Source organism: Nicotiana attenuata, chromosome 1 (assembly GCF_001879085.1).
Source record: "Nicotiana attenuata strain UT chromosome 1, NIATTr2, whole genome shotgun sequence".
Taxonomy (NCBI): Eukaryota; Viridiplantae; Streptophyta; class Magnoliopsida; order Solanales; family Solanaceae; genus Nicotiana; species Nicotiana attenuata.
Genome location: NC_031989.1, coordinates 55801586 through 55818202, shown reverse-complemented (window position 1 = coordinate 55818202; position 16617 = coordinate 55801586). Strand labels below are relative to the sequence as shown.

The 16617-nt window shown below is 45.7% G+C and overlaps 1 protein-coding gene across 1 annotated transcript; it reads right to left on the bottom strand.

Moving 5' to 3' along the window:
- Positions 1107 to 16065, bottom strand: LOC109236237 (the record flags this gene model as incomplete). The annotated part of the gene is made up of 8 exons (XM_019402436.1): positions 1107 to 1173; positions 1275 to 1447; positions 7198 to 7264; positions 10439 to 10566; positions 10687 to 10824; positions 11785 to 11969; positions 12267 to 12285; positions 15316 to 16065. Coding segments are annotated over 8 exons (1527 nt in total), but the record flags the coding sequence as incomplete, so codon positions are not given.

The window sequence follows — 16617 nt, the reverse complement described above, 5'->3', positions numbered from 1 at the left end:
TGGAACCCAAACTCACACATCCTCAACTCTCCCTAAGCAAACCTCACCTTTAGAATAGTGGCACTCAGAACGAGGTCAATGGAAGTTCACTCATCTCATTCAAGAAAAAGTCACAAGTCTAGCTCTAGGTACCATATGCTTACCCCTTATGTGAGTATCCACTAATGTAAGCTCCATACAACTCAAGATCATATAGGGCTTTCATGGTGACATTGTGAAGGCTTTTGGTTCAGGGTAGGAAATGTTTGGTCTAAGTAGGTTCCATCTTCCCTTAAGCACTTCTTTTGTTTCATTTGGCACACTTTCACTTGACTCTTTGAGTCATTTCACTTCTTTCTAAGGGGTTAGAGAGACACACTGTCTCTCTTTCTTATACATTTCAAACCTTTTCTCCTCTTTCAACTTTCCACACCTTTCTTTCATTGCTTTTCTTGAATCCTTTTTTTGTTATTTTTCATATTGAACATTCTTTTTGTCTTTTTGCTTTTCTTTCTTTTTCATTGCCTTTCCTTTTCTTCATTTTCATGCCTTTTTACCACTTTGTTGCAATCCTCGTCTCTCCCCCCAAACTTATACTTTTGCCATGTGCTAAAGGAAAGATCGGGTGCCAAGAGAGGGTATCTTTTGGAACGGGTAAGGACTTGTATCATAGTTTTTGAAAGAAAAAGGTCTAAGGCTCAAAAGGGTTGACTAGAGATTTTTATCTTTGGTAGGCTATGGATGTGTTCAAGCTATCATTTGGACCAAGGAGAGCCTATAGTCATGTCTCAAGTCAAAATTCACTTAGAATTTTGCCTCAACAAACATTCAGGGCAAGTTCTAGACCAATGGCTCGGGACTTGGACTTGCAATGCAATTTTTCACCACACACGCTATGGGATCACTAAAGACATAGAGTCGGGGGCCCGCAACGACCTTAGATAAGATTTGAGCACACAATGGTCCTGAAAAACCACTTGATGATTATCGGCCAACACAAGAGTCTCAAGGTCACAACTGTCAAGACCCGAAATCCCCACCCTCGGCAGTCGTGATGGCGCCTACTGGTGGAAGCTAGGCAAGCCAAGAACAGTCGCCAACAATATTCTAACTCATTTTATCCATGGTTAAACAATTTGAATTATAGATGAACAAGCAATTGAAATACTGCGATTAATAAAAGATAGCGGAAGTCTGCACAGAAAATATAGCAACAGCGTCTAAACATCAATACAAGCCTCTACCCAGCACCTGGTGTCACAACATTTCACGGACCATCTAAGAATGATAAATACAAAGTCTGAAACAAAGGATAAAACTCTGTCTCGGTACAAGGGAAACAGGGCAGAAAGGGGATAAAAGAGATGCCAGGCCTGCGGACGCCTGCAGGACTACCTCGGAATCTAGTGGACTGAAGGACTGCTCCCTGGCTACTGCTGCGCACCGCAAGCTGCTCCGACACCTGGATCTGTGCAAAAGAGCACAGAGTGTAGCATCAGCACAACCGACCCCATGTGCTGGTAAGTGCCTGGCCTAACCCCGGCGAGGTAGTGACGAGGCTAGGACCAGACTCCAGATAAACCTGTGCAGATATATATATACCATACAACGAAGAGGCAAACAGAAATAAACAATTAAAACTGGGGGAGGGAACATGCTTCATGGGTAACAGATATAATTAGAATATCAGGGATAATAGATGAGAAATCTACAATCTAGTTTCTAACACGGAAATAAGAAATAAAGAAAATTTTCATATTCAGCTCATCTCGTTGCAGGCGTGCAACCCGATCCCATTTCATCAACTCGTGGTAGGCGTACCACCCGCTCCAATTTCATATAATCTTGTGGTAGGCGTACCACCCGCTCCCATTTCATCAATCTTGTGGTAGGCGTAACACCCGCTCCCATTTCATCAATCTTGTGGTAGGCGTACCACCCGCTCCCATTTCATCAATCTTGTGGTAGGCGTACCACCTGCTCCCATTTCATCAATCTTGTGGTTGGCGTACCACCCGCTCCCATTTCAATCCAACACAACATAACAAAATAATCCCGTCTAGGGAACAACAATATAATAACTTCCCGACAAGGGAACAAAATATCAAATCAAATGTCCCGGCAATGGAGAGTCAGCTATAACCAATCTTATGCAACTTCTACTTGACCCAAATAATACCAATACTCAGTCATAACTAAAGTCCACGGAAATAAACTAAATCCTTACTCAGTATCGAGAATCATCGATCAAGCTTTCATAGATCCATTAAGAATACAAGAATTTATCAATTTAAGACCCATGGTCATGCTCGACACCAACGTATAGATACTCGTCACCATGCCTATACGTCGTACTCGACACAAAACAAACAGCAAATAAGACTCAACTCCTAATCCCTCAAGCTAGGGTTAAACCATACACTTACCTCGATGCCTTGAATACAACTCAAGCCTCAATTATAGCTTTACCCCTTGATTTCTCCACCAATCCGTTCGAATCTAGTCACAATTTACTAAATTACATTAATAATTGCTAAATGAATCATTCCTAATGCATGAAAATAAGTTTTCCCAAGTTTTACCCAAAAAGGTCAAAAATGCCCCCATGCCCACATGGTCAAAACACGAGGTTCGAACCAAAACCCGATTACCCATTCCCCAACAAACCCAAATATGTAATTTGTTTTGAAATCGGACCTGAAATTGAGACCCAATTTCCCCATGAAAATCCTTGATTTGAAGTTGAAATCATGTTTGAAGATGTTGAGGAGTGAAGAAAATGAGTTAGAAATCACTTACCAATCGTTTTAGAGAAGAAAGTTTGTTTGGAAAATCGCCTCTTATGTTTGGGGTTTTGAAAAGTGTAAAATAACTGAAATTCCCGTTTATTTATACCCCTCTGAAACTCCCTGTGCGGACCGCGCAAAAAGGACCGCGGCCGCACAGGCCTCTCCGAAGACCTGCAGATCATAGCCCTGTGCGGACCGCACAAAGCCGACCGCGGCCGCACAGCATCCACCGCGGACCGCTCAAAGGCGACCGCGGCCGAAATGGCCCCTCCGCGGCCGCACGCGATTTCTCGCAGACCGCGCTGGAGGGTTCAGAGACCTGCAATATCTTCCTGAACCTGCAACATCTGATCTTTTAAGTCTAAGGCATCCCGGAACCTACTCGAAGCTCACCTGAGCCCTCAAAACTCCAACCCACATATGCACACTACCTCAAAAACATCCTACCAACATATTCGAGTGATCAAATCACCAATATAACATCATGAACATCGAATCTAGCCTCAAAATCCATGATTCCTTCCAAATTTTCATAAAACATCAAATTTCCATTTTAAGTCCGAAACACGTCAAACGGCGTCCGTTTTCAACCAAACTTTACAAAAAATGCTTAAAACATATAGAAGACTTGTACCGGGCGCCGGAACCAAAATACGGGCCCGATACCATAGTCTTCTAATCAAATTTCATCTCCAATTTCCTTAATTATTTCTAGAAAATAATTTCACACAAAAATTCATTTCTCGGGCTTGGGACCTCGGAATTCAATTCCGGGCATACGCCCAAGTCCCATATTTTCCTACAAACCCTCCGGGACCGTCAAATCACGGGTCCGGGTCCGTTTACCCAAAATGTTGAACGAAGTCAAATTTATTCCTTTTAATATCAAAATTTAGCATTTTTCTCATAGAATTCATATTTAAGCTTTCCGGCTACGCGCCCGGACTGCGCACGCAAATTGAGGCAACCCTAAATGAGGTTTTCAAGGCCTCAGAAGTGCAAAAACGGGTAAGGAAGCAGGTGATGACCCTTTGGATCGTCACATTCTCCACCTCTAAAACAACCGTTCGTCCTCGAACGGACAAAAGAAAGAAGTACCTGAGTCGGGAAAAAGATGAGGATAGCGACTCCGCATATCGGACTCGGACTCCCAGGTCGATGCCTCAGGAGGCTGACCTCTCCACTGAACACGAACAAAAGGAAAACTCTTGGATCTCAACTGACGAACCTGCCGGTCTAGAATAGCTACTGGCTCCTCCTCATAAGACAAATCCTTGTCCAACTGGACAGTGCTGAAATCTAACACGTGGGCTGGATCGCTGTGATACCTCCGAAGCATGGATACATGAAAAACTGGATGCACGGCTGATAAGCTAGGCGGCAATGCAAGTCTATAAGCCACCTCTCCCACTCGATCAAGAATCTCAAATGGACCGTTGAACCTAGGGCTAAGCTTGCCCTTCTTCCCAAATCTCATCACACCCTTCATAGGCGACACTCGGAGCAATACCCGCTCACCAACCATAAAGGCCACATCTCGAACCTTGCGGTCTGCATAGCTCTTTTGACTAGACTGAGCTGAACGAAGCCTATCCTGAATAATCCTGACCTTGTCCAAGGCCTCCTGAACCAGATCCGTACCCAACAACCGAGCCTCTCGCGGCTCAAACCATCCAACCAGAGACCGACACCGCCTACCATATAAAGCCTCATAAGGAGCCATCTGGATGCTCGACTGGTAGCTGTTGTTGTAGGCAAACTCCGCTAAAGGGAAGAACTGATCCCACGAACCTCCAAAGTCAATAACACAAGCCCGAAGCATATCCTCTAGAATATGAATAGTCTGCTCGGACTGACCGTCTATCTGGGGATGAAATGCTGTGCTCAAATCAACCGTGTGCCCAACTCTCGCTGCACCACTCTCTAGACGCGCGAGGTAAACTGCGTACCCCGGTCCGAAATGATAGATACGGGCACACCATGAAGGCGAACAATCTCCCGAATGTAGATCTCAGCCAACCTCTCAGAAGAATAGGAGACTGCCACAGGAATGAAATGTGCGGACTTGGTCAGCCTATCAATAATGACCCAAACTGCGTCGAACTTCTTCCGAGTCAGCGGAAGTCCAGTAACAAAATCCATAGTAATCCGTTCCCACTTCCACTCGGGAAGCTCAATCCGTTGAAATATACCACCAGACCTCTGATGCTCGTACTTAACCTGCTGACAATTCAAACAACGTGCCACATATGCTACAATATCCTTCTTCATTCTACGCCACCAGTAATGCTTCCGCAAATCCTGATACATTTTTGCGGCGCCCGAATGAATAGAGTACCGGGAGCTATGGGCCTCCTCCAAAATCAACTCTCGGAGTCCATCCACATTAGGCACACATACTCGACCATGCAATCTCAAAACTCCATCATCATCCAAGGTAACATGCCTGGCACCTCCGCGCTGCACCGTGTCTCTAAGGACACACAAATGGGGATCATCATACTGTCGATCACGGATACGCTCCAATAATGAAGAACGAGCGACCGTGCAAGCTAACACACGACTGGGCTCAGAAACATCCAGTCTCACGAACTGATTGGCTAAAGCCTGAACATCCAAAGCAAGCAGCCTCTCACCGACCGGAATATAAGCAAGACTGCCCATACTGGCTGACTTCCTACTCAATGTATCGGCCACCACATTGGCCTTCCCCGGATGATATAGAAAGGTGATGTCATAATCCTTCAACAACTCCAACCACCTCCTCTGCCTCAAATTCAACTCCTTTTTCTTGAACAAGTACTGAAGACTCTTGTGATCCGTGAACACCTCACATGCCACGCCATACAGATAATGCCTCCAAATCTTCAATGCGTGAACTATGGCTGCCAACTCCAAATCATGAACCGGATAGTTCTTCTCATGAATCTTCAACTGCCTCGAAGCATAGGCAATGACCTTGCCATCCTGCATCAACACTGCTCCAAGCCCAACACGGCAAGCATCACAATAAACTGTATAAGGCCCTGAACCTGTAGGCAAAACCAACACCCGGTGCCGTAGTCAGAGCTGTCTTGAGCTTCTGAAAGCTCACCTCACACTCATCCGACCATCTGAACTGGGCACCCTTCTAGGTCAATCTGGTCATCGGGGCTACAATAGATGAAATTCCCTCCACGAACCGTCGATAGTAGCCTGCCAACCCCAAGAAACTCCGGATCTCTGTAGCTGATGCTGGTCTAGGCCAGTTCTTGACTGNTGACAACCGGAATGTAGCGAAATCAACCCCATTGGTCTCAACAACACCCATGTTCCGAAGAACCTCATGGCAGCTGTCCAAATAATTCTGAGGATCCTCGGTAGATGCACCGCTGAAGGTAGTAGTGAAGAGCTTGGTTAACCTATCCAACCTCCACAAAGCATCGGCAGACATAGCTGCCCCATCACCGGCCTGGGCTACCATACCCGACTGAGTTGCTCCAACTGGCTGAACTTCTGGAGTCTGAATTGGGGGAGCTCCCTGCTCCGGAGTACGAGTAGCAGGAGTCTGGGCCCCTCCTTCAGCCTGAGAGACGGCTGGTGCTACAGGAAGCAAACCTGCTCGGGTAACACTCTCCATGAGACCCACCAATCGGACCAGAGCTTCCTGAAGAACTGGGGTAGCAATAAACTCCTCTAGGACCTGAGCTGGGCCCACCGAAACTGCTGGGGTTGGGGTCGGAACCTCCTCGTCAATGTCAACCTGAGGCTCTGCCACTGGTGCTGCTGCTCGGGGCTGAGCTCCGCCCCTACCTCGGCCTCTAGCACGACCTCGGCCTCTGCCCCTAGCGGGAACTGTCCGGGGCTCGGACTGCTGATCAGAAGATGAGGAAGCGCGTGTTCTCGCCATCTGCGAAAGAACAGAGTAGAAAATCAATTAGCGTTGGGAAACCAAACCGCACGATAAGGAATAACAAATGCGAAATTTTTCTGAAGTCAGTAGCCTCTGGGGGATAAATACAGACGTCTCCATACCAAACCCTCAGACTCTACCTAAAGCTCTGATACCAACTTGTCAAGACCCGAAATCCCCACCCTCAGGAGTCGTGATGGCGCCTACTGGTGGAAGCTAGGCAAGCCAAGAACAGTCGCCAACAATATTCTAACTCATTTTATCCATGGTTAAACAATTTGAATTATAGATGAACAAGCAATTGAAATACTGCGATTAATAAAAGATAGTGGAAGTCTGCACTGAAAATATAGCAACAACGTCTAAACATCAATACAAGCCTCTACCCAGCACCTGGTGTCACAACATTTCACGGACCATCTAAGAATGCTAAATACAAAGTCTGAAACAAATGATAAAACTCTATCTCGGTACAAGGGAAACAGGGCAGAAAGGGGATAAAAGAGATGTCGGGCCTGCGGACGCCTGCAGGACTACCTCCGAAACTAGTGGACTGAAGGACTCCTCCCTGGCTACTACTGCGCACCGCAAGCTGCTCCGACACCTGGATCTATGCAAAAGAGCACAGAGTGTAGCATCAGCACAACCGACCCCATGTGCTGGTAGGTGCCTGGCCTAACCTCAGCGAGGTAGTGACGAGGCTAGGACCAGACTCCAGATAAACCTGTGCAGATATATATATACAATACAACGAAGAGGCAAACAGAAATAAACAATTAAAACTGGGGGAGGGAACATGCTTCAGAGGTAACAGATATAACTAGAATATCAGGGATAATAGAAGAGAAATCTACAGTCTAGCTTCTAACACGGAAATAAGAAATAAAGAAAATTTTCATATTCAGCTCATCTCGTTGCAGGCATGCAACCCGATCCCATTTCATCAACTCGTGGTAGGCGTACCACCCGCTCCCGTTTCATATCTTGTGGTAGGCGTACCACCCGCTCCCATTTCATCAATCTTGTGGTAGGCGTACCACCCGCTCCCATTTCATCAATCTTGTGGTAGGCGTACCACCCGCTCCCATTTCATCAATCTTGTGGTAGGCGTACCACCCGCTCCCATTTCAATCCAACACAACATAACAAAATAATCCCGGCTAGGGAACAACAATATAATAACTTCCCGGCAAGGGAACAAAATATCAAATCAAATGTCCCGGCAAGGGAGAGTCAGCTATAACCAATCTTATGCAACTTCTACTTGACCCAAATAATACCAATACTCAGTCATAACTAAAGTCCACGGAAATAAACTAAATCCTAACTCAGTATCGAGAATCATCGATCAAGCTTTCATAGAATCCATTAAGAATACAAGAAGTTATCAATTTAAGACCCACGGTCATGCTCGACACCAACGTATAGATACTCGTCACCATGCCTATACGTCGTACTCGACACAAAACAAACAGCAAATAAGACTCAACTCCTAATCCCTCAAGCTAGGGTTAAACCAAACACTTACCTCGATGCCTTGAATATAACTCAAGCCTCAATTATAGCTTTACCCCTTGATTTCTCCACCAATCCGCTCGAATCTAGTCACAATTCACTAAATTACATTAATAATTGCTAAATGAATCATTTCCAATGCATGAAAATAAGTTTTCCCAAGTTTTACTCAAAAAGGTCAAAAATGCCCCCGGGCCCACATGGTCAAAACCCGATGTTCGAACCAAAACCCGATTACCCATTCCCCAACGAACCCAAATATGTAATTTATTTTGAAATCGGACCTCAAATTGAGGTCCAAATCCCCAATTTTCGAAAAACCTAGGTTCTACCCAAAACACCCAATTTCCCCATGAAAATCTTTGATTTGAAGTTGAAATCATGTTTGAAGATGTTGAGGGGTGAAGAAAATGAGTTAGAAATCACTTACCAATCGTTTTGGAGAAGAAAGTTTGTTTGGAAAATCGCCTCTTATGTTTTGGGGTTCTGAAAAGTGTAAAATAACTGAAATTCCCGTTTATTTATACCCCTCTGAAACTCCCTGTGCGGACCGCGCAAAAAGGACAGCGGCCGCACAGGCCTCCCTTAAGACCTGCAGATCATAGCCCTGTGCCGATCGCACAAAGCCGACCGCGGCCGCACAGCATCCACTGCGGACCGCTCAAAGGCGACCGCGACCGCGCTGGCCCCTCCGCGGCCGCACGCGATTTCTCGCGGACCGCGCTGGAGGGTTCAGAGAACTGCAATATTTTCCTGAACCTGCAACATCTGATCTTTTAAGTCTAAGGCATCCCGGAACCTACTCGAAGCTCACCCGAGCCCTCAAAACTCCAACCCACATATGCACACTACCTCAAAAACATCCTACGAACATATTCGAGTGATTAAATCACCAATATAACATCATGAACATCGAATCAAGCCTCAAAATCCATGATTCCTTCCAAATTTTCATAAAACATCAAATTTCCATTTTAAGTCCGAAACATGTCAAACGACGTCCGTTTTCAACCAAACTTTACAGAAAGTGCTTAAATCATATATAAGACTTGTACCGGGCGCCGGAACCAAAATACGGGCCCGATACCATAGTCTTCTACTCAAATTTCATCTCCAATTTTCTTGATTATTTCGAGAAAATAATTTCACACAAAAATTCATTTCTCGGGCTTGGGACCTCAGAATTCAATTTCGGGCATACACCCAGGTCCCATATTTTCCTACGGACCCTCCGGGACCACCAAATCACGGGTCCGGGTCCGTTTACCCAAAATATTGACCGAAGTCAAATTTATTCCTTTTAATATCAAAATTTAGCATTTTTCTCATAAAATTCATATTTAAGCTTTCCGGCTACGTGCCCGGACTGTGCACGCAAATCGAGGCAACCCTAAATGAGGTTTTCAAGGCCTCGAAAGTGCTAAAATGGGTAAGGGAACAGGTGATGACCCTTTGGGTCGTCACAACAACTTTCACCATCCTAAACACAACAAATTATTTTTGACCATAAGATCAAAGGCAAATGTGCTAGGCCCAAGTTAAGCTTTGCTTGAGGCACCCTTATCCACTAGCTACTAAAAACAAAAAACAAAAAAACGGACTCAAACCCTTAAGAAGGTTGTCATGCCATCCATCATTGGGAAGAGCCACCCGGTTCACATAAACTCCACCTTTGGAAAGAACCGTGGCATTAAGAAAATCAAAGGCTTATTGCAAAACTTTCAAAACAAGAAGCTACGAATCACAAATAAGAAGCTAAGAATGAAAAATTTGCGGAAAGTAGAATGAATATATACAGAAGGGGATTTGAATGTAGATGAGATGAATATGTACAATGTAACATAACTTTATATACAGACCCAAAGTAAAATAAAAGTGCGATAAATGTAACAAAATGTTAAAATTATACACAAACCAAAGATGAAAAATAAGGAAAGCGTAAAAAGTATCAAATATATACAATCATCCGAATGAATCCATAAAAGTAGGGCCTACCCCCTCAAATGAAAGCCGGCATTGTCCCCAATGCCAACTAAACTAAGTAAGCACCAAAAAGATAATGGAAAAGGATATAGAGACTCCCTATGGCCTGTCTGTCTGCATGGGCTCCTGAGTGGTCCCTGGGTCCTCACTGTGCTCGAGAACCTCAGACTGGTTCCCTGTGTCCTGCTGCTCTGCTGCTGGGACCTGAGCCTGGACCTGGACAGGCTTCTGAGGTGCATCCTGTGGCTAACTGGAGGAGGCCTCCGGTGGGTCTGCCAACTGGATGACTGCATCGTCCGCTCGGGGAATTATCCTCATCCTCTTGGGAGGCCTCTGTGACTTCTCTGACTGGGAATGAGTTGCTGGTATTGGGTCCTGGAGCAGTAAATCTAAAGGCAGCTGATCTGCCTTCAGTTTATCAACATCAGCTCTCAACTCCTTCACGGACTCCTTGGAGGCCTGTGTCTTCCTCAGCTTCTTGTGCTCCCTAGCAAGCTCCTTGAGAGCCTTGTTATATGAATCAACTGCCTCTGTGAGCATCTTCTGAGTGTCAAGGATTTTCTGTTGGTTGGCCAAAATCTCCTTAATAGCATCCTCTATGGACTGGCGGACCTGTGGAGGTGGAGGTGCCGACTGAGCCTCTACTGTGGTAGTAAGGGTAGACAACTTGGATGACGCAGTCTGCATCCAGTTGTTGATACTGAGAAGAGCCTGGCTCAGTCGGTGGGCAGTCACTGGATAGGCACGGGAAGATGGTATCTCCGAGTCCGCTGAGGTGGATGGGCCAGGAGGGATATTAGTGGAGGTGGAGGCAGGCTCAGCAGGAGCCACTACCACAACTGGCTCTTCAGACTGGCCAGTTGAAGCAGTAGTTGTTCCCTTAAAGGTCTTGCTCTTGGGGTTGTCATCCCCCTGCATGTTGTACCAAGAGAATGGGGCCTTCCTTTGACCTTTATGTCGAATGGCATCTTAACCTTGAGGTCCCTGAAGTACATAGTCAAGAAGCTTGGGAAAGGGTAGTTTCTGTCATGCTGCGTGCCCACTAGTGTGATTACCCTAGACATTACATTCCCGACATTTATCGGGTACCCCTCCATGATTGACGCCACCATCACTGCCCGGTGAAGAGGAAGGGTGTTGTCATGAGTAGTCGGGTCCAGTCTGCTGCACACAAAAGTTTCCCACCCCTTTGCCTCGAAGTTCAAACTACGCCTCAGAATCTTGACGCCCCCATTCAACCAATCGGGGGTGGTACCTGGGATTGCCAGATACTGTGCCAACCAGGGACGGACCTCTTCACTCAATTCCATCTTTGCCATATAGAGTCTCATCCTCCTCATCAAAGCCTAGATAATCATTTATTGACTTCCCGTCGAATAACACTTTCAGGTTTCGCACCTTGGTCACCTTGGTGCCCTTTTTGATGTGGGTAACGTTGGTGTAGAATTCCTTGACCAAGTGCTCATTGGCATCTACACAATCACTCAAAAAGTACTCCCAACCAATTCTCTCCCTAAACTACCTCCTCACATTGGGGTTGTGAGGTAGCAAGTCTCTATCCACAAAACTCCTTTTCGGGATCAACTTCCTCACCGGCCACCATTCCGGGAATTAATGATATGCTACCTCACTCACGAACCGGTCTTGCCATGCCTCCGGCTTCCTAGTTCTATCAACCCCGCCAACCTGAGGTTCACCCCCTTCTCCTACATCTCTCGCTCCTCCTACTTCCTCTTCAGCTCCTACTGTACCCTCTCCGGATAATGAAGCTGTGGGAGAGGTGGAGTATTCCCCACCACCTTTAGCTGAGCCTGCAGACGATCCAGAAGAAACATTCGCTGACGCTCGGGCAGTGGGGGATGCTGGAGGTGTGTCTCTTAAACGAAACCTCTCCGGCCAGTCTTCGATGTACTCTGGCACGGAGTCTGAAGAAATCTCCCGGGAGGGCTCATACTCACTCCCCGAAGACTGGGAAGCAGCTCTGTCAGCGGCTTTTATCAACTTTCTTGTCTTCTTAATATTTTGCCGGGCTTGAGGAGTCAGTCTTATCATCTTCCGTTTCCCTCCCCGGGAGGATTCTCCTCTGCCTGGTTGTTTAGAACCTTTACCTTGTTGTTTCACCATTGTCTGCAAACACAATCCAAATAAATTTATTAGTATCAGTTGCAGCAGTTAAGAAGCAGGATTGCAGAAAAAATGCAGAAGGTTGCAGAAGTCACATAGTGCGGACCGCACACAATGGTGTGCGGCCGCACAGGGGTCAATGCGGACCGCGCAAAATTGACCGTGGTCCGCACAGAGGTGGGGTTCAAACTACCCATTCTCTGAACAATTGCTCTGCGGACCGCACAAAATGTAGTGCGGCCGCAGTCCCCAAACTTCAGAAAACCAACATTCAGCAATGCGGTCCGCACAAAATATTACTGCGGACCGCACAGAATCGACCGCGGTCCGCACTGAGTGCCCAGTTGTGGCACTAAGTTAGGGTTTCATGAATTTTGATTTTAAGCCCAAATTTACACCTAATAACAGTCCCTAAGTAGTTGCCCATTGTTTTTAACTACCTAAGCCTACTCTAATCAAGTGATTAATTACCCTAACCTAATCAATTGAAGAAAATACGGGAAGAAGAGAAATAAAAACCAGGTAAAAAAAGGAAAAGAAAATAACAAAATTAAAGCAATTAAATTGACATTAAGTTACCAGATGTGAGATGGGATGAAGATTAACAAGTCCAAGCAATGAATTATGAGTAACAGGCAGGATGAACAGTGCTTTTAAGGTTCTGAGATCCAAAGGTTCGAAAAGTGTAACAGGAGGGCCTCAGGCCCTATTTATAGAAAAGGACCTGGGGCCCAGTCTTACCAACCAGTGCGGACCGCACAAAATCGACCGCGGTCCGCACCATTCAACATGATTCAAAGCTTGAGAAGGCAACCACTGCGGTCCGCACAAAATGGAATACGGCCGCAGTGGTCCACCGCAGACCGCACAAAATGGACTGCGGCCGCGGTAGCAAACTTCAGAGAGTGTTATTTTCACCCTTTCTTCAGTGCGGTCCGCACTAAATGTAGTGCGGCTGCATTGGAAACTTCAGAGACCTGATCATTTTATCCATTATGTCCTGCACTGCATCAACACAATCCTGTAGCATCTCACAACCAGTTAGTCCAAAAATAAATCTTGTACTACAATGAAAATCAAATAAAAACAAGAAGAAAAACACATGGGTTGCCTCCCAAGAAGCGCCTGATTTAACGTCGCGGCACGACGCATGTTACCATCCAATCATTTGAAATGAACAAGAGCTACCACATGGCCATCATCAAACTTTCCCAAATAGTGCTTGACCGTATGCCCATTCACTCTAAAAACTTCCCCAATATTTGTTCTTTAAATCAAGAGTACCAAACGGGGTCACAAACACTACCTTAAAAGGTCCGCTCCACTTTGACTTTAGCTTTCCTAGAAACAACCGTAATCGAGAGTTGAACAAGAGCACCAAATCACCTACTCTAAACTCCTTGCCACGAGCATATTTGTCATGAAGGTACTTCATCTTGTCCTTGTACAAGGATGAACTGGAGTAGGCATGGAAACGGAATTCATCAAGTTCATTGAGTTGCTCAACCCGGAGATTTGCAGCCACATCCCAATCAAGGTTCAACTTTCTCAAGGCCCACATGGCCTTATTCTCTAACTCAACCGGTAAATGGAAAGCTTTACCAAACACCAACCGATACGGAGACATACCAATCGGAGTTTTGTAAGCAGTCTTATACGCCCATAGAGCATCATCCAGCTTCTTAGACCAATCGGTCCTATTTGCATTGACCATTTTAGACAGAATATTCTTGATTTCCCTGTTTGAGACTTCAACTTGGGCACTCGCCTGAGGATGATAAGGAGTAGACACTTTGTGGTTGACACCATACTTGGCAAGCAAGGTGTCAAAAGCTCTATTGCAAAAATGCGATCCTCCATCACTTATAATTGCACGAGGAGTGCCAAACCTTGTGAAAATGCTCTTCTTTAGAAATGCAACCACACTCCTAGCTTCATTGTTGGGCAAAGCCACGGCCTCGACCCATTTTGAGACATAATCAACCGCTACAAGAATGTAGGTGTTTCCGCACGAGCTTACAAATGGGCCCATGAAATCAATACCCCATACATCAAAGATATCCACTTCTAGAATGGTGTTTAGAGGCATCTCATCTTTCTTCAAAATACCGCCCGCTCTTTGACATTGGTCACACCTTTTCACTAAATCACTTGCATCTTTGTACAAAGTTGGCCAATAAAATCCACAACTTAGAACTTTCGAAGCTGTCCTCGCCCCTCCATGATGGCCACCATAGGGGGAGAATGACAAGCCTCTAGGATGCTAGATTGCTCCTCCTCAGGTACACACCTCCGGATCACTCCGTCGGTGCAAATCTTGAACAGGTATGGCTCATCCCAATAGAAGTCCAGACTATCCCGTTTGAGCTTCTTCCTTTGGTTAGAAGAGAGCTCACACGGGATGATGCCAGTCACAAGGAAATTAGCAACATCCGCAAACCATGGCATATCACTCATCGACACAGAAAGTAGCTGCTCATCGGGAAATGCATCATTGATCTCTAGGCCATCACACGGCCTTCCTTCCTCCTCCAAGCGGGATAAATGATCCGCCATTTGGTTTTCACTACCTTTCCGGTCCATAATTTCCAAATCAAACTCTTGAAGTAATAAGACCCATCGCATCAGTCTAGCTTTGGAGTCTTTCTTTGTCATCAAATACCTAAGAGCTGCATGATCGGTGTGCACTATGACTTTGGCTCCCATAAGATATGGCCGAAATTTTTCCATTGCGAACACAATAGCCAACAATTCTTTCTCAGTCACCGTGTAGTTCCTTTGAGCCTCATTCATTGTCTTGCTCGCATAGTACACCGGATGAAATATTTTGTTCACTCTTTGACCCAAAACTGCCCCAACCGCAACATCACTCGCGTCGCACATGAGCTCGAAAGGCAAGCTCCAATTGGGTGTGGTAATGATCGGGGTGGTGGTCAACTTATGCTTGAGAAGTTCAAAGGCTTGCATACATCCCTCATCAAACACGAACTTTGCATCCTTTTCTAGAAGCTTGCACAAAGGATTCACTACCTTCGACAAGTCCTTGATAAACCGCCGATAGAACCCCGCATGCCCAAGAAAACTTCTAACCCCCTTGACAGAAGTGGGGGGAGGAAGTCTTGAAATCACCTCAATTTTGGATTTGTCAACCTCAATACCATTCTTTGAAATTTTATGACCCAACACTATGCCCTCCTCAACCATGAAGTGGCATTTTTCCCAATTTAGCACAAGATTGGTGTCTTCACACCGGGCCAACACTCTATCCAGATTTTTCAGACACTCATCAAATGAATCACCCACAACACTGAAGTCGTCCATGAACACCTCCAAAATATCTTCCACCATATCGGTGAAAATGGCCATCATACACCGTTGGAATGTTGCCGGTGCATTGCACAACCCAAAGGGCATCCGAGAAAAAGCAAAGGTGCCATATGGACAAGTAAAGGTTGTCTTCTCCTGATCCTCTGGAGCTATCAAAATTTGATTGTACCCTGAATACCCATCCAAGAAACAATAGAAGGCACGCCCAGCAAGACGATCAAGCATCTGGTCAAGGAAAGGCAATGGGAAGTGATCCTTGCGGGTCACCTTGTTCAGCTTGCGGTAGTCCATGCACACCCTCCATCCGGTCACTGTCCGGGTTGGGATAAGTTCATTATTAGCATTGGTCACCACGGTCATACCACCCTTTTTCGGCACACACTGCACCGGTGAAGTCCACGAGCTGTCAGAGATAGGATACACCACTCCGGCATCTAACCACTTGATCACCTCCTTTTTCACAACTTCTTGCATTGCCTCGTTCAGCCTCCTTTGATGTTCCAAGGAGGGTTTTGCATCATCTTCCAGAATAATCTTGTGCATACAGAATGCGGGGCTTATTCCCCGAATATCAGCTAAAGTCCATCCAATTGCCTTTTTTCGCTTTTTGAGCACCGCCAATGTGGCATCTACCTGCATGTTAGTAAGACAAGAGGAAAGAATAACTGGTAAAGTTGAATTAGGGCCTAAGAATTCATATCTGAGGTGTGGAGGCAATGGCTTCAACTTCAATATCGGGGGTTCCTCAATTGAAGGCTTTGTTGGAGGGGTCTTTCTATTTTTAAGATCCAAAGAGAGTTTCCTAGGCTCATAAGAATAAGAGCACGTTCCATGTAAAGCATTCACGCACTCCACTCGGCCCTCATTGACATCAAGATTCAACAATACGGCCTCCAAAGGGTCCTTAACATTGATCATTGCACTAGTATCATCAATTATCATAGCCGTGACAAGATCCACGAATGAGTACACTTCTGTACAATTGGGCTGCTTCATTGACTTGCACAC